This window comes from Monopterus albus, unplaced genomic scaffold (genome assembly GCF_001952655.1).
Source record: "Monopterus albus unplaced genomic scaffold, M_albus_1.0 scaffold185.1, whole genome shotgun sequence".
Taxonomy (NCBI): Eukaryota; Metazoa; Chordata; class Actinopteri; order Synbranchiformes; family Synbranchidae; genus Monopterus; species Monopterus albus.
The window spans coordinates 135,409-154,792 of NW_018128065.1; the positions used below are offsets into that span (position 1 = coordinate 135,409).

Below are 19,384 nucleotides of genomic sequence, written 5' to 3' on the forward strand. Positions count from 1 at the left end.
CCGCAGATGGCTGCCATCGGTTCTGTACCGGAAACAAATTCCTTGTGTTTAACATACTTGGCCAATAAAGGTGATTGTCCTTATTAGCATCACTGATTACAGAGAATAATAATTGTTTGTGGTGATACCTTATTTAGATCATTTCTATGTACAGGAAGCATGGAAGGAGGTAAGATAGATATGATTTAGATATACTACATCACTGGTTACAGAGAATAAGAATTGTTTATGGTGATACATTATTTAGATCATTTCTATGTACAGGAAGCATGGAAGGAGGTAAGATAGATATGATTTAGATATACTACCAATTGAAAATTGGCTAAAGTTCAGCTTGTGTGGAAAAAATGTGCCACATTTTAGAAAATCAAAGATACAAGAGTGTGTAGACAACAACTTTTTGTTAACCCTGATATGACCAACTCTGCAACTGTGGAGCTGTTTGATGGCATGAACACACAAGCAATAAACACCTGCCTTTCTATACCACGCATACTATATACTAGTCACCAACTTAAAGGCATCAAATATTAATTCTGGATGACTTTTTGGGTCTATTCAGCAGCTACTGTCCTATTCCTGATTATTGTGTCATGATTATGCTCAAACTCCGATTTCAGCACTCTAGGTGGTGTTTTTCTTTTATTGCCACTGAAGCTCATGGACAGCATGGCAATTAAAGCCATTTACATAACCACACAGAATGAACATAATTTCTTAAAGCATTGTGATACAGTACTGTACATACAAGAATACATTTAAAACTATACCAAATTCACAACTGAACAGACACTATAATGGGTATGTCCCTCATATCGAACAGTATTATTAGGATTTTACAGCAGTGTAAATTCATGCATGACTTGGATTTCCCGATTTTACAGCAGAGTAAATTCATGCATGACTTGGATTTCCCTGCATCATCCAGGCCTAACAGTGGCAGTAGCTAAGCTGAGAAATCTGCTGAAGTGATACCTTGATATTCATGGACACAGCACAGTCATGAAAGTGAATCTGATCTACATGTAGAGACGTTGTGCAGCAGCAGTCAGAACTAAAGCTTGGATGATCTGAATCATGCCTGTTGAATGCTGGCCTACAGGGCTCTGATCATTTGGGCTGAATTTGGCACATAACCTGATCAACACATGCTGCTTTTGTCTGTCCAGGTTTTGTATCAGTAATGGGGGGTTTATAGTCCATGAATAATAAGCATATTTGGAAGAGGAACAGTGAGATTAAATGCTCAGATCATAGATGTGAAGCCCAAAAACATGAAATGATAATTGTACTATAAACTGAGGCATATAAGGAACTACTGACTCCACTCCTGTTCTTTCTGTTCTATTAATACTCTATAGTAAGACAGGTTCTGTTTGCTCAATTACAGACTGACACAAATGTTCCTGTGTGTGTCTGGAGCCTCCTCTAAGAATGAATGAGCTTTAATTAGAGCTTGGTTCAAAGACAGAAAGATAAAAACAGCCTGGAGAAGATAGAAACTCTGCCAAACAGTGGATGAAGGATAAAAATGCGGAACATGAATAAAGTAAATGAATGCACAAAGAAAGAAACCATGAAAGGAGGAGGACTGTGAATCAGTCCCAGCTGCTTCATTCATCCTGCCTATGTGGAAACTATTAAAGAAACTATGAAGATGAATGAAATTTGGGACATACAAGCGCACACAACCATAATACGACGATCCTGCAAAGGGCTACTTGTGTTTTCCAACACACACACACACACACACACACACATACACTGAGACCAAACCACCGCGTACTAAATCTTCACATGCTTCAGAGTTTTAAATTGAACTGAAGTTAAACTGAGGACAACCAGGAAACCAGCCAGTTCAACAAACATGCAATAAAACCAGTCTGTCATACCAGTCAGTAGGGTGTGATGATACACTTAGCTCACGAGATGAGATGACACATGATATTGGGTTCATGAAAACGAGATGAGACGGTATTTTAGCACTATTAAGAAATTTTCAATAATGAAATATATGACTGGAAAAAGACTTTTATTTGTCTGACAGTCACAAAATGCAAACTAATGCAGGTGAATTTTGAAATGATTTATGAGCTCAGAACTTCTAGGTGAAGCTGTGTGACCTATGCTACTTTCACCTTCACCACGCCAGATGGTGACGTCATCCGGCAAAAGCGCTGCGTTGACCAATCACGTACGAGAGACGGTCGGGGGGGAAGTGAACGCCCATGGGAAGACTCGTTTGTTTACCTTGTTAGAATGAGCATTCAATACTATTCATTGTTCAATTTGGGCCACAATTAAAACACCACATTGACATGACATGCGTTTTCGTTAGTGCTGGATGTTAACCAGTTATTTTTAAATCTATCGATGCAGACACTGCTGGTAGAATTGGTGCTAAGGTAGAGTAGGCTACGTTAGCAGCATGGCTCGCGGGCGGAATGAAACCACTCACATCGGGTCCGACATGGCCATAACATACAGGCCTACAACCCCCCACCCCCCAAACCAACAAAGCAGGCAATAGCGTTTTTGCCAGACTAATGAACGTAACATAATAGTGAACGTATCATCATACTGGCCTGGTTCTGTTATCTACTGATATCACAAAACAGCTTTTGCCTCGACAAGAGATGTTTTAATATCGCGAGCTCTCGTGGCATGAGATCTCGCCACCCCTAACAGTCAGTAAAACAGTCAACCTGCAACTCAGTCAGCGGTGATGTGGAGCTAAATGACTGGTAGTTTCTAGTTTTGAAGACAGAATACATATATTTGATTATTTCTCAAACATTTTTGAGTGAGTATTATAAAAAGCACCTAAAGTTTTCCTGAAGTATTCTTGTAGCAATAGTATTTTACTTCAATGTGCCAGTTTTCCCTAGTCAAAGTCCAATAATGCAGTTGACAAACTAATTACAGAGAAATAGACAAAAAAAATTCTACATTCTTTTTTCCATTCTGATCACATCTTACTAAACACAGAACCGGAAGTCGCCCAGCTCCTTTACTGGGAGACTCAGCTCGAAGCAATTTCGCATGTTCTATGAGCCCAAAACCATTAAAGCATGTGGAACATACATTTTTTTTGGCTGGAATATAAAAGCATGACGGCTTTTTTTGATCATGCCCCAGGCCCAGTGGGGAACTTTCATAGGAATGGATGGATGCCATTTAGCAATGCTGCAGTTCTCCATTAGGCTAATACATCCATGCTAAACACTCATGTGACAGCAAATGACAGGAACAAACAACTACTGACATCATGACTAATTGAATAAACGACTTAAATTGGCATCATTATTTGATATGAAAGGATAATTCTAAAGTCTGTACCTAGCTACTATGCCTACGACTACTGTACGTGATGACATATTCATTAATCCAATAAGCTTGCCTATACTCTGACTGATTAGAATAAATGCCCACAGCTGGATTTAATGTATTCATGTTCATTTTAAAGTTAATACAGGACTTAAGGTTGAAGGTATTAGCAAGCTCTCTGGGGGTTTTACTGAAGCTTGAGATATTAATCCTCAATTCTCTGTTAGTTTTTTCTTTTTCATAGACACTCACACATACCTACACACTGTCTCAGGCAAAGGACAGCACAATTCTACTGTGCCCACATCAAACCTCTGGACCTTTAACTGTACCGTAGGTGTTTTCTGGCCAAGATGGCAGCATCTTTCACTCTCTTTGTCTCAATCTATGGCAGGATTGCATTTGAGCAATTCTGTCCTGATGAAATAATTAAAAAACTGTTTTCACCAACTTAATTGATAAGCCAGTATATCACAGTTTAACAGAGCCCAAGGTGATGTCTTCAGACTGCTTGTAACACTACAAAAAAAAAAATCCAATTTTATTTACAATAAAAAACTGAACCAGAGAAAAGCAGTGAAGCCTCACAGAGACTGAAATCAGCAAATGACTGAAATTACTGTCATTTGTCTTTCCATTAATCAAGTGAAAATCGCTTCAGCATTGAAACAGCAAATATAAAACAGGGTGATGTGCTACTGCTATGCTTTAAAGAGAATGGGACGAAAGAATCAATAAGAAATGAGGAGAGCACAATAACACGGTCTGACTGACTCTTTCTCAGGATTCTTATCTGCTCTCTGACAGCTCAGCCAGCCGCAGGGGAGCCATCACGCTCAACTTCACGCTCACACATGCACACACACTAAATGGAGAGTGGTGAGTAATTACTCAGGGTCAAGGATGCTGGTGATCTCAAAGGAAGCCCTATTAAGTATGTGTGCGTATGTGTGTTGACAGCCTTACTCAGGCTGTGATTGGTCAAGGATGGGCCACAGGGATGTTTGGGTAATAAAGAAAAATCTATTCCATTGGCTAGAATGGAGCCTCTCAGGGGACTAGAGGTGAAACACACAGCCTTTCAATCTTCATTCTTGGATCTTCAGTGATAATTTCAACTTTAATCATGGAAATCATACAAGTCCTGCATGGGTCCAGTTCAAACAGGAAAAACACCACATACGAGTTGCTTTATTTACCAGTAATAACATGGTGTTGACCCATCATGTAGATCAGTGGGTTGGAGTATAACATTAAACAGCAGCCAACTGGAGATCTTCAACACATTCCCATCCTGGGACATTAAATATGCAAAGGGGGGCTGTTGGCATATGGGTTTTCAATAAATAAACAGTGGACACTGGTGGTGGTGGTGGAGTTGTGGTGACAAAGCAAATAGGGATGTCTTTCAGCTATGATTATCACTGGTTAACAATGAAGTCAATGGTGAAGTCACTGGATAATGACTGAGATTGACTCCTGGTATGTTAACCGTGTTTTGAACAGCTAAAACAGTCACGTTTGCAAACCCACTCCCTCAAGTCCAGTACCAAGCTGTTACCCTCAAATACCAATATAAACTCTGGGTCCAACTCAGTAATGTGAGGGTATTTTCAAACCTGCATTATTTAGCTCAGTTGAATTGGACTTTGTTTTCGTACAGGGGTTCACACCAAAACAACCTCACCAAAACCCTTTAGAGGAAGTGGTCTCAGTCACAGGCCCAAACCAATTCTGTAGAAGTTCATTTGTGCATGGAGTATGAACCAACCTTGATCTGACCCAGCAACAAGGCGCACTCTGGAGGTTCAAACTAAACATCTGTAGGCAGGTTCTATACAGTTGATAGCAGCTAGCAACCATGGTCTCACATGGACTAGCAATGAAAAACTGTGTTCACTTTCTTGCTCCCAGACTTATCAAAGCAATGTTAGTGTGGTTAAAGGATAAAATCAATCATTTTTATATTAGCAGTATTTTCAGTAATCTCCATACAGAGACTAAATGATTTGCCTCTACTCAGCCACCATGTCCTTCAGTGTGTCGGTCCTGGATCAGCTTATTCATCTGTGCCACATAATTCCATTGTTCAAAAGCAATTAAAACATATCAGTAAAACATGAGACTGCACTTGGTAACATATTTCTTCATTAGCAAACCCAAGACCCCACAGTAAGGAGCTAACAGAATGTAAACAAAGGTGAGAACTCACAAGATATCACATGTGCTAACTTCAGGAAATTATGGCCACTCGGAACCTTTAGGGCAACGTAATGAGGTCTGGGGTTTCATAATGTAGAAAATGACCAGCTTATCCTTTAAGTTGAAATTATTTTTGCATAATAAGAAATTTAAGGTAAAAAAAAAAGTTTGCCAACTCGTGGAAGACCAGAGCAGCTACAAACACAAAACCTCCTGTACATTTGAACCAGTATTAAGATGACGGACTGCTGGAGTGCAGCAATCCAGTCCAACAAAAATATGAAACTAGTTTAGGCTTTGGCTCAAATGCAGCTGAAAATCATCCACTCAGGGGGTTTGGAGACAGGCCCACAGCAACAAAAATAATCTGGTCTCCATAGATGGCAGATAGAGGCTGCTGTAGGTGTCTGGAGGGATGTTTTAAAGCCTGGCATTCAGACGGATCACTCCCCGTCATCTTTATCAGTTACTGTTGGTTTGTTGCGCCTGTTAGAGGACATGACAAATTGCACTTTTATGAATTTTGTAGTTTAATGGAGTTTAATGAATTCAGCACATCTGTTGCAAAGTTGTACCCAAGTCAATCTGAAAAAAGTCCCATTATCCAGAGGGAACAAAAACACCTCAGTAGATGGACCAAGGCTTTTATATTAATTTTAATATCTCCACCAAGGGTCACCTTAGAAGAAATTAAATTTGATATTGAAGCCAGTATCTATGGTAGCAAAGCAGTGAATCTGGTAGGTGATCTGCTACAACATGTAAAAGCATGGTGCACATTTAAAGTGAACTTTTTCAGTGTTTATGTAAAATGATCCTCTGTCTTTTCTGCCCTTTAATGTAGTACCAGTTTCTATGGAGCCACTAATGGCGTCTCATCACAACGTGGCTGTAACACACCTACTTATGATGTTATGCTCGAAGCAGACGGTGACACAGTATCGATCTTTCAAAGCAGAAGTATCGCAGCAAGATGTTTCGATGCCTCGCTTCACCATGCAAGACATCACGTGACTCCCCAAATGACGCCTCATGAGGTCACATGAGTATCGGCGATGTGTCACACCACTTTTGAATACAGGACCGGGTTATCAAACTCTCACCAAGCTTATAAACGGGCGCAATCCCATTTATAAGCTTTTTTTGAGAGGAGGAGAGTTTTTGTGTGTGTTATTGCTATAGTTTCATTGACTGACAACCAGGGATGTGAGGTGTAGGTGGGAATAGCATAAGATTAGATAAACTGGCATACAGTTATGCATTCACATCGGTACATAGACATTCAAGTACAAAACCACATACAGTGGGTTTCACCTTCTTCTGCTCTGATTTCATACAGGTGCAACTCAAAGGGTTCAAAATGCAATGGCTGAAGCAACAGTGGAGGTTCAGCATTATTTGGCTGAGCCCTACCTCTCAAGATCCATTAAAATACCGGGTCTCAAGGGCAGCGGTTTATCCTAATCTTTACAAGCTTGCCAAAAGATATCTTCATATGCCAGCAACTTCTGTGCCATGTGAAAGGGTCTTCTCTAAAGCTGGAGAGGTAGTAACAAAGAAGAGGAACAGACTGAAGCGTAACTCAGCTGAAATGATCTTGTTTTTAAATACAAATCTTTGAAACCCCCCAAATCTCCTTCCCAGCTTCACCAGCATTTTGTACAACTATTGTTATGCATTTCCCAATTTTGTTCCAGATGTTTGTTTTGTAAATATATTTTTGTATTTTTATCAATCTTGCATAGGCATATCTTTATTACACATAGTATTTTAAAATGGCACAATCACATTATGACAAGTATATTATTAATGTCTTTAAAGGACAAAACAGTCAACATTTCAAGATGCACATAGAATCTTTATTGCTAAACACACATAACAGTGCCTTACGCTCTGTTGAGGGTTGGCCAGCAGATGTCGCCATATATGATTGTATCAAATGCTTCAAAACACTGAACCATTTCAACACAACTGCTTCATATTGATTCAGAACACTTCAGTTTCTCCATCACTACCTACAACCCCTCACCCCCCGACCAACACAGCCCTGTGTGTTAAAACACAACAGGGAGTTGCATTTTTGCTGGACTAATAAGAACATACTGTCATGTTGGTGTGGTTCTGTTATGTAATGATATTGCAAGAAAGCTTTTGCCATGATGAGAAATATCATCACGTTTTAATGGCGCGAGATCTCGTCACTCCTCTAGTTACAGGGATTTACACTGTGCAGATTATAAAGCCCTATGAGACGTGTGATTTTAGGTTGTAAAATAAAACATACCAAAACTTAATTTGTAAAAAAAAAAATGGCTTTAGAAATGAGAGCACATTTTAAATCATTGAAGAATTAAATTCTTAATTTCAGTTTTGTCTAACAATCTGACTATCTGTCAGGATAAAACCTTTGTGTATCTGTCTCGTAAACACAGACAAAGACAAACACCTGCCCACAGCAGTTAATAGCATCAGGCTCTAATAGCTAGCACCACTAATCAGCTGGTAACACATACACTCACATTTATGTCCGTAAAATGCCTTTGTGATTGATTATAGAAAACAGATGCTCATTACACTAACACGCACATGGACACATGCACACACCATATGGCTGCAGCTGTCCAAAAACTGGGAAGCTTTTAAGGAAGGAGGAGACAAAAGCAGGAGGAGTGAAGATCCCTTCTTTGTATTTATCTGTTTAACACTGTTTCTCACTCTCTGTCCCACCATCTCTCACTCTCATTTGTCCCCTGGTGGGTAATAAGGGCTAATCCACTTAAACTGCCTCTCTCTCCCTCTCTGTCACCCAAACATCCCACATACACAAACACGCCTACACACACACACATTTTATTCTTTATACCCATCTGCCACTCTTTGTAACAATGGATGTGTGAGTGGTAAACAAAGGAGGGAGGGAAGAAAGGATTCCCTGCCTCTCTCCTCAGCAGCAGCATCTCAAGGTTTCTGAGGACAGGGGCGAGAGACTAGGGAAAAAAAATATAAAGAAAATATATATATGTGTATATATGAATGAAAAGTGACACAGAACAGCCAAATCCCAGTCAACTGACAAAATTACAAAATTGTTATTCAGGTACAGCCCTAAATTATTCTAATCTACATTTATTGGTATTCAGTCATCCAGGTTGAGAGCGGAATGTCTGATGTTTAGCTCCGGTTTTTCAGTCTCACGTTGGACTGAATGGAAATGGCGTCAGTGACATTGTTAATATGTTTATTGCTGGAAAAGCCCAGACTCTCCTCCTCTCCCCAACTACAGTATTATTTATGATGGAGGTTAATATCATTTATGGTTTCTTTTGTTAATCTGATCTACACACGCACTATTTCCAACTACAAAAATAAAATAAAAATCATGGTATTAATGCTCATGAGTTATTTGTTCACTTCATTATAAAACCACATTGATGTGATGTAGTGTCTGATCACCAACAGATTTATAGGGACATGTTGGAAAGACCTCCGTTAAGGATGGTCTCATGCATGCCCTCGATCTATTATGTATCCTTACTCATGGCTCCTCAGAGATCCCTCCTCCTTTAAAGGAATAGGACACTCCTCTCCTTGGCCATAATGCTCGTTGTAAATCTCTATCAATTTAAACTGCTGGCATATTGAATAATCAGTAAGAAAAAAACACTCTATTAAAGTAAGTGCTGCATCAGTACTACTACCAAATACTGCCTGTATGGCCACCACCTGCCACAGTTTAATCCAAAGACCTCCATTCATGACCAGGCACGATTTCAGACATATCAGTGAGCCACACCTCTACATTTCATCACCTTGAATATGGACACTATTCTGACTTGATCAGACATACATCATCCTGAACAGACCAATCTTGTGGCTGAAAAGCCCCCAAAAACGCATGACCTACTCTTGTTTGAGTATTGTTTGCTAAAAACCACAGTGCCCAGCTGCTGCAGGAAATCATATACCTGTTTTTTACATTAAAGTGTACGTATTTTGTCCATGGCAGCTTTTGGGCGATCTGAACAGTGTTACAGACAACAGCCTTCATCCTTACCTTAAATCCCTCTACATACACTGAGCTGTCCACACCACGGCCTGGGGTTCTGATTAGCCAAACCCCGACCTGGCCAGCACACACAGAAGAACACATCTTTGTCTCTCTCACTCTGGGTATGAGTGCTTATGGTTCAAGTGAATCTGGCTCTAAACCTGGAAGCAGTGTATGTGTGTGTGAATCTGAGTGAATGAATGGATTACTGGTCATTCATCCATGCAATGTCTGTGTTCACAAACACACACCCACTGTATCCACTTCTATCCACAGGCCAACATTTTTTCATGTCCTGCTAAAAACAGACACAAAGTATAAATTATAGGGGTTAATTATTTAGTTTCTTTTAGTGAAAGAAACCTGTTATAGTTGAAATGAGGTCTGATGTGACGGCAGGATGAAAGTTTTATCCTTGGAGAAATAATACATATCCTCACATCCAGTGATGTTTGTTTTCAGGGTGAAATAAGATCTTATCACAGTGACAGGAGCTCTCAAATAAGGCCTTACTTTAGGAACTCTATTCCAACAAAACCAGTCTTACTGGGGACGCACCAGTCCGATCCAGCAGGTTGCTACGGGACCTGATCAGGAAATCGGGCAAACATAACTGACCCACACTGAGTACAAGTTCTTTATCACTGTTGAATGTTATTACATAATTTCATGTATCCAGTCATAAAAGTCAATGAGCCGGTCTTTAGTGCTAAATATTTTAATTCTGACAGCAACTGATGAGGATGAAGGGGCTTCAATTTCATGGTTAGTTAACAGGCTAAATTTGACAAATGCTTTAGTAAATTAACAGTTAAAGCCTTCAATTATATTAATTACATAAATAATGATATAAACTAAAGTCTTAACAAATACAGTTTAATAAGCTGTATATTCATTTAGAAGATGTGTGTGCATATTTGTAAGACAACATTTGTGCATACACATGGTTTGAGGCAGTTCTAAATTTGTTTGTATGAACAAATTCAGGTTAGAAAATAAATAATCCCACATTTGTGCATGAATTGTTTGCACAGTTTGTCAATGAGGCCCACTGCCTCCTCCGTGAATAATTAGACATTTCCAATTTGTCTGTGCTGGCAAAGGTTGAGTTTGTTGTTGCACAAGTCACAGAATACAGCACAACAGCAGCAGGAGGGCTGAGGCCATCTCATGCTTGTCAAGTGGTCAAATTTGCCACAAGTTCTTCCTTAAACATGTGTGACTGTAGAAATGTATACAGACTTGTTGTTACCCCTAGGATGTGAGTATCCTCCCACAAGTATTGCACTTTGCAGTTGTTTCACTGACTTCAGATTGTTTAAGCCAACTTGTTTATTATAGCATTGTTTTCATCTTATCAGTCTTTTTTTTTATTTTGTGGCCTGTAGTGTTAATAAGGGATTCATTGGCCTTAATAAATCCAGGTATTTCACCAATAAGGAGTATAAAACAGATCCAACTATTGGAACTCATCCAAAAAAGTGACAACCTTCCATTTAAAGAAAGGTTTTGCTGTTCTTTTGTACCTCACAGGAAAGATCTCACACACCAGCACTTGTGAAAGACAACAATCACATCAAAGTGATGTCCTCACATTTTAAGCCTGGTCCCTGTCTCTACTGTCAATGGTGGCCCAGTGCACGGCACAGCCTGCACTCAGCACTGTCACCTACATTTATACTTCGAGTTGCTGGTGATGGTTGCCACCTGAAGCAACTTGACTGACAATGCAAACTGCACTTTTAACAGCTCCTGAAATGTTGTCTTTAAAACGATCACCATGGCTACAGTCATTACTCATGTCTTTCACTAGATTAGCTGAGAACATAAAGTCTAACAACCTGTTCAGTGAAGGCCTGATTCACTCTTCACTGCTGGAATATGAAGACCATACAGTGGTGTTCAGATTCATGAGAAGGCAGCTACTAAGGCTAAACAGCAACAGCACAAAGCTAAGGAACATAAGAAAAATGTTGCAGAAACTCAGTATTTCAAGAAGGAAGCTGAGCCTTTGTGATTGAACTTTATGGAGAAGATTTATCAAATAGAATGAGAATCAGGTGCCTTTAGTGTTCAGCCATGCCACCACTTGGGCTGCTGCCCATGTCTCTTATATGATCGTTCCTCGATTCTTGCTCAACCCAGAAGTCATTCTGGTCGAGCAAGGATCAGACTTTCCAGGACTTTTATATCAGCATGCTGCAAGGAAAACATGTGAGAAAAGAGGACTCGAGGAAGCATCCTTTCCTCCTACCTTCATCTGAAGCAGCCAATTACCAACTGATTTCCAATAAAGGGGCGTGTTGGTTCAAGATGGCCTCGCGTATCCTTGGTCCTCAGAGTTGATGTAAAAGACTAGGAACAGAGAGTTCCTACACCTCGGTTGACCCGGAAGCCATTCCAGCCGACCGTGGCCGTGGGAATGATCATATAAGAGACTTGAGAATCACCCTATGAGACTGGGGAAGCTTGGTGTGAGGTTATTCTTAATTTCCCAGCATGCCTGGGTGAGGAGCTGCTGCCCTTCCCCTGTTGCCAACTAGACACCAAGCAGAATGAGATCACGACTTCTGGTTGTTGTGTTCGTTATTCTAATAAAATAATCCTGATTTATGATTAATATGGCAGCGCAGCAGCTATTGACAGAAAGCTGGCGTTGGTGGTCTGATAAACACCAACAGACACTGCATTCTGATTGCAGCGTGTGTGTTACTTCCTGTTTCCTTCTGATAATTTAGGATCCTATTTATAAATGGCTGATTAACATAACATTGAGCAGCCGCTCCGCCTGCACTTTCCTGTGAGTGCGCGCGCTTGTGCGACAGCAGCCTGGCAGACAATGCAATTTTGTATATATTTTGAATGTTTTTCCATTTCTCTGCTTCTTCTTTCTTCAAATGTGGGACTCGAGTGTCTAATTTCCATTTACTATTTCTATTTTCACTCTGTACAACCAACATTTCTTATAGATACAAAAATAAAGTAGACAGACTTTCAAATAAGAGCCTCAGTCATATGGAGAAAAGAGGAGCAATAAGTTTGATCTGAGCTTTTCTAGCCTCCATTTACACAAATTGTTGAAATTCCATAAAGATGGAATGGTCTTATCATCAGCCATCAGTCTGTTAGAGCTGAGTCACACTGATGAGCTGATCACTGGCTCAGATTTTTCTGTCTCAGTCAGTAGATAAGTTCATACTGATAAAATCGCTGCCTATCAAGTTTCATTTTTAGGACCGGCACCGTCGATATTGCATCTGTAAGCCCAGGAACTAATAATAAAAAAAGAGAACAAGAATGATTAAATAACCCAGTTGATCAGGTTTCAGTCTGACCTCACTCCTGTAGAGTTCAGTCTTCATCATTTCATCCAAATATGTATTTTCCCTCTTCTCTGCTGAAACTGCATCATAAACTAGATGGGTAAAGTGTTTGGGGGGAATTTTTGTTTTGATACAGGAACATGTTTTTGTAGGATCAACATGCCTCTAATACACTAATATACCTTTGATTAGTACCTTGGACACTTTTTTATTTGTGCTAAATCTTAGTTAATTCAGCTTTAAGGTCTCAACCTTTGACATCGTTATGTGACATCACGCCAGCTGACATCATTTCTTTAGGTGAATCCCAATTCCCGTAATTGCATCCAAGTTTCCCTCACGTATTAGTCCCGCCCACATAAGATGCAAGGAGAAACTGTAATGAGAGAGTAACCAAGGAAACATGTAACTGACATGAGACATCTTTTCCTCTCTCTCCTTCATGTGAAGCGTCCAATCACAAGATTATTTCCAACAAAAGGGCGTGTCAGTCTGTAGCAGCCTTCCATGATGTATCCTCTGTTCCAGCTCCTCCAGGCAGCCTCCTTGCTCCTCAGGGCAGGAATAAGAGCTTTGGGTTGTTTTTCATCATGGTGGACCGGAATAATGTCAGGGTCATTCAGGCCGTGTCACAGTTTCTTCCCTCAGGCCATCAGGAAAGTGAATAGACTGCATAAGCTGCCCTCCGTTCCTTTGGTTAGCAACAGGACTTGAAGGAGATGAACAATCAGGGCTTTTACATTTGCACTTTATAAAATTTATTTAGCATTTTTTACGCCATATCCATGCTGTTTACGACTTTTAATTAGTCATATGCTTTGCTGCGTTTTAAAAGGATGACTGTTACAGAGTGTGAATGATGTGTACTGAGCATTATGGTGAAGGGAGAACGGTATCTCACTTCCATATATAATGAAAGTGGCAATAAATTACTGATTTGAACTGAAGGTCGACGGAGGATCAAGAAACAATAAAATAAGGGGATTCGGATTCACCTATAACCATACATAATAACCAAAGAAAAAGGGGAAGTAATAATTATGATAGAAAACTGGCAGCTAATTTGATCAATTAAATCAGACTCACTTTTCAACATAAGTGTTAAAAATACTTAGAAATTAAATCATTTGAGGGTTTCAACTACTGGCCAAACAAAAATTCTGAAACACTTTGTAAAATGAGGTCTTACAGCGTTTTCATTTATTGTCAGTGAAATGTGTTAGTTGCAGCAGAGTCTGGGGTATGTTACCATACTAGACAGTTTTTCTGATTCATCTTCCAACAAATAGTGCTTTTTCCTCTCTTGCCACTAAATACAGCAAATACTGCAGAACCTATGAGCCTCAGTGACTTGTGGACAAGATATAGTACAAGTCAAATTTCTACCCTAAGCAGAAAGTATCTGCTCCACTGATGTATCGAGGATAACACACTGTACCATACGTGCTAAACTGATTCCACATTTTAAAAGGAAGAAGAAGATGTAAATAACGTCAGCCTGCCATCAGGAGCGTTGGGCTCGACGCTCTCTGGGACTTGCACTCGTCTTCACTCCTACACTTGCTTTACCTTCGACCAGACTTTTTTCAGCACAGTCGGTGTCTGATTGTTTTTACTGATGAGTCAACCTGAGGATTTCCATGTCTGACAGTCGTCTACTGTAATGGAAACGACACAGAGGAGAAGCTCGCACATAGAGTTACACCATACAATCCATCACAGCGTCTCACAGAGAGTGTGTTTGATTTAATAAACTACCTTGGCAAGACTGCACCTAATAAAGTTATGAGAGACCTGAAGGGGGAGAGAGAGAGAGAGAGTCAGGGTGTGTCTCTGTCAAGCACTGCTGCATGTCTGTGCGATGCAGTCAGACATGTCACCACTTTCCTAAACTGATCACTTTCATCGTTGGGATTATTTTCTATCTTTTTCCCTCTCTATCACACACACACATGTGAATTGATAAAACCCAAACTCATCACTGTTTTGCACTTCAGGATCCATCAAACATGGACTCTACAGTACAGCTTCAAACAAGTAAAGCCTGGCTGCATAAACATGCAAGCCCTTAGCCCAGATCAGTATACAGTTAGTCACTTAAACAGATAGTCATCTGACAAAACTAATCAATGGCTAGTTGGCTAGTCTGTTGTTTAAAGCCAAAGAATCGGTTTCCAACCTACCGAAACCCAACGGCATTCAATCCACAATCCATGTATGTTTAAGAAAAGCAAGACATTCTACACTGGAGGAACTGGAACCTGTATATTTGCTGTTATTGACTGATACATGACTTAAACGCTTGAATGAATTCTCCAAACTGCTGTTTGTTCCACTAAAGGATGAATGGACTAACAAAGATATGAAGGATGATCTCACTTCTACAAAGTGAGCAGCTGCTTCTTGTCTGTTGTCTTCCACGGCTGCACTGCTGATTGTTGGTCAGACAAAATAAGCCATCAGTGTGGAAGTGAGAGTGAAATATTAATCAGCAGAAGAAGTGACTGCAGCCCCACCTGTGTGTTAAGTAGACAAACTCCTGTCACCAAGACACACATGCTACATCCCGCACCTATTCTCACCTTCTGACCATTGTCAGCCAGTTGAGTCTGAATGATCAGTCATCTTCTGCTTAAGGTGAAACACACAAACACACACTGCCTGGCTCTCACGGCTTCGACAGTGGTGGTGGTATTCACCGCCACACATACAGGGGCACATTGAAGAGATTTCCTGTAGATTTCAGAGGATCTGATGAGATTCCATGATTCCTGTTTTGTATCAGCAGATACGAACTGACTAATGAACACATCCAAACCCAATTGCACTGTAAATGCATGTAAAAGCGCCACGGAGAACTCAATGTAACCTGGTTTTCAGCTGCTGGCAGCGCCTGTGTGAAAGCACAAACCGGATTCCTACTGGTTTTCTGCACATTTGTGCCGATGTTCACTTGGGTTCATGTGTTTGTTCACACGGCTCTCGGTGGCATTCACCACACTTAGGCTGCCTTTGTATCAGATTTGGTGCTTTGCAGCGGTTCTCAGTCTTCTTACCTGTTTTGTAGAAGGCATCAGTGTCGGGGTCGCTGGGCGCCTCCTCGGCCGCTTCTGCGTGGTTCATACCGGAATCCGGTTCAATACAATCCACCGACAAAGAAAGACAGAAAAAAAAACTCTCCGGGCCGGAAAATCCTCGCCTCTTTATCCCTCACATGTCCTCCGGGGAGCCCCCTGTCCCTCCATCCCCTGCTCTAGCTTTCTTTCTTTCCGTCGCCCTCTCGGTTTGTTCGGTGTTTCGGGGCTGGCTTCGTTTCTCTCTATTGTTCCCGGTCCAGCCTCGCTCTGCTGCTGTCCGCCAGGGTCTCTCTGCCTCTCTGCCTCCCTCCCTCTCCCCCGTACCTCCCCTCCCTCTGCCTCTCTCGCTCATCCATTTCAATTCATTGACTTCTATTAGTAAGACATGATGTGTGTGCTGTTAAGAGCATTGATAAATGACTGTCAGTTCATTATTATTATTATTATTATTATTATTATTATTATTATTATTATTATTATTATTATTATTATTATTATTATTAATCGTTCTCTTTGAGGTAGGAATGTCTGCTGAGTTTCAATGCCATTTGATTTAAACAGCTGTTGTGTGCACAGCTGACATTCTGTCCTGACTGTGGCGCTAAAACAAAACCAGTTCAACAGTCCAGATCCTAAGTTTATCTTCTGGGGAGCGCAACTAAACAATGATGTGTCCTGAAGGTGGCTGTGTTGGTTCAGATGTGGTGGTGCACTGTGGGTGCACTGTGGGTGCACTGAGGGTGCTGTCTGCAACTAAAAGCTCTGCCCATTTACCATGTCTTGTTTCTCAGATCTGTGTGAATACTGGGCCTGTCCTTGAGTTGGATCTAAGGCTAAGACACCTAAGACTTGAAGGTTAGGTCAATGTCCCATAGGTGTGAATGGTGTGTCAGGGATCTGTTTCCAGCACAGGACAGTCATGTCTCTGTAGTGTGTCCTCTTACCAAGCTCAGTGGCACAGAGGAGTTTGGTGCTGGTCCAACCAGTGACTGAGCTCCATATTTGAATTGTGCCACTGCTGATTCTGTTGACTCAGCATTTGTCAGGAGCAGGATCCACCCTCTGTTGCTCCTCCAGTAGTTTCTTCCATTTACCACCATTAAATGTTTAGTTTTTCTTGTGGAGTTTGTCCTTTTTCAAATTGACAGTCTAAGGATAGAGGGTGTCCTGCGTTGCACATACTGTCAGACCCTACAAAACTACTTTGAGATGAATGAAACTGATTGTGCTTGACAAAAGGTCACAAATCATCTCCTGAAAGTCATGAACAGCCACATACAGTACTTCTAACTGATGTAAACAGCAGAATGCAGATGTGACTCCTCTCTTTATGTCAAGGCTGTTTCACGAAAAATAAACCAAACCTATAAATGGAAAACTGTAGAACACAGTGACAATAAGAACACTGTAGTATCCACTTTGCACAGTGCCTCTGTAGCTATTCTCCTTAAAGATCCACCCAAACAGTGATCACTGAAGTGAGTTTGTTGGTTTATCAAATAGCTTGTTTTACTGTACATTTATTATTGTATTATGTATTGCTTAGTCTCAGCCATTTATTCTGTTTTAGCAGCAGCATAATTGACTTTGTTTCCTACCTGCACAGCTCAAACAGCAGAGAAACAAAGAAACTAGTAAAACCCACAGCAGAGTTAAAAGAAAGAATAAATGCAGGTGGACATATGAGCACATTAGCCTAGACAAATATGAGTCTAAAATAAGCTGGCCTGGCATTTGTCCAGAGGGAGCCATTCTTATTGTGTCCCTGTCACTCCTCTGGTTTTCTGCCAGTCTGAACGCATCACCTCATCAGCATGAAAGTCATTGCAAGCTGCTCCTGTGCTCTCCCTGTATACTACTGCCACCTAGTGGACAGGGCCGCACATAACAACCACACCACTGTGTCATGTTGTTGTTGTTTGGATTTTTGTCACACTGTCCTTGAAGGACTTAAATCAAGTCCGATTTAATGGATGACGTCAGCCTTTTCCAAGTAACACACTGCTTCCCCTCCTTTTCTTTGTTATCCTGAATTGACGATTGATGATTCTTAAAGCCATCCTACCTTCTTTTCATCCACAACACCATTTTGAAAAGCAGTATAGTACCCAAAGTGAACAATAGAGGGCGACTCAGAGCACTTAGGTTTCCAGCAGAATGCCCAGGTTACAAAAATAAAATTGAATTAAATTAAATTAAATGTAACTTATTTCAGCCATGAGCTTCAACCAGGATTAGTAAAAACATCTGTGAGGGTGTGCAGGCTCTTAGTGCACTGATGCTATCCCAGGCCAGTAAGATCATACAAACTCTACAATAAACAGCTAAGTCTACTGGAATCACCCTCCGCTGTTTAGACGGACCACAGTAGGAAAAACACAGGGGTAAATAATAACATTAGTGTTGGCTGCATACAATGGTGGGGTTGAAGTATAAAGCCGTCAAAGCTGGAGTAGAAATAGCGATGGCCAAGTTTACAGGCAGGCAGAGGTAGAGAAGCACGTTCAGGTACAGGGACAAGCACAAGCAGGTAACAGGCATGATGATCTGAGACAGGTGAGTGAGTGGGTGACGCTCAAGTGACTGAAAGACAAGTAGAAAGGCCAAAATAAACAGGAGTGAGACAGAAATCCTGACATAAAGAAGCATGAAATGGAAACACCAGTAAAGTCCCAGTACCTCAGAGTTGTACTTAATACAGTACTTGAGTAAATGTACTTAGTTACTTTCCAAGACTGGTAATATCTGTGTTTTTCCTACTATGCCTCTGGTCCACTGCAAGTATCTGTGTTCCTGCATGCGAGGTTTTCTCTGTACATCTTTGGAAGCTTTGTCTCTGCTCTGTTTGGCCAACGGAAGCCACAGTGTGGCCATGACAGGCTCAGAGGGCGGAGCCAGATGTACTGGGGTGGTGATTTACTCATCCCAGGCTGCAGTCCGTTCTTCAGAAGGGCTCTAAAGATTTAAATATGTCCACTCTGAACATTATATCTAGAACAATGTCCCTCAGGCACATTTGGTCCTCTTGTTGTTTTTGCCTTATTCCATTAGAATGACATGAGATGTGTCTTTGCATAAACAAAGAGAGCTTTAGTACATCTGGACCCCGCTCTCCTCCATCCACCACTCAGCCTACACCCACAGGAGACTCAGAGCGACACCTTCACTGCCTCTTTCAGACATTCATCTCAAAACTTTCTTATTCATTTCTGCTGTTTTTAGTTTTAATGAGACAAATAATGATATAAATCAAATTCCCCGTGGGTGTACATGTCTAACATAAATATGTGGTAGCTAACAATAGGATTACACATGTATGCTGAATCCATCTCAACCCCCATCCACATCCCTTTGTCCTACTTTCCTACCTTTATTATTTTGAGTCTTGATGTTTCAACACTAATGAT

The 19,384-nt window shown here is 40.8% G+C and overlaps 1 protein-coding gene across 4 annotated transcripts in view; it reads right to left on the reverse strand.

Annotated features, from left to right (window-relative positions):
* Positions 1 to 16,290, reverse strand: part of kalrna (kalirin RhoGEF kinase a) — a 110,953-nt gene extending 94,663 nt beyond the window's left edge. For all 4 annotated transcript variants that reach the window (XR_002276331.1, XM_020617091.1, XM_020617089.1 and 1 more), the window contains exon 1: positions 15,957 to 16,290. Coding sequence is in view for 3 of the 4 variants with exons in the window: in XM_020617091.1 (XP_020472747.1) it covers positions 15,957 to 16,023 (67 nt within the window). In the remaining variant the exon portion in view is untranslated. The remainder of the gene's footprint in view (positions 1 to 15,956) is intronic.
* Between the last annotated feature and the right edge of the window lie 3,094 nt (positions 16,291 to 19,384).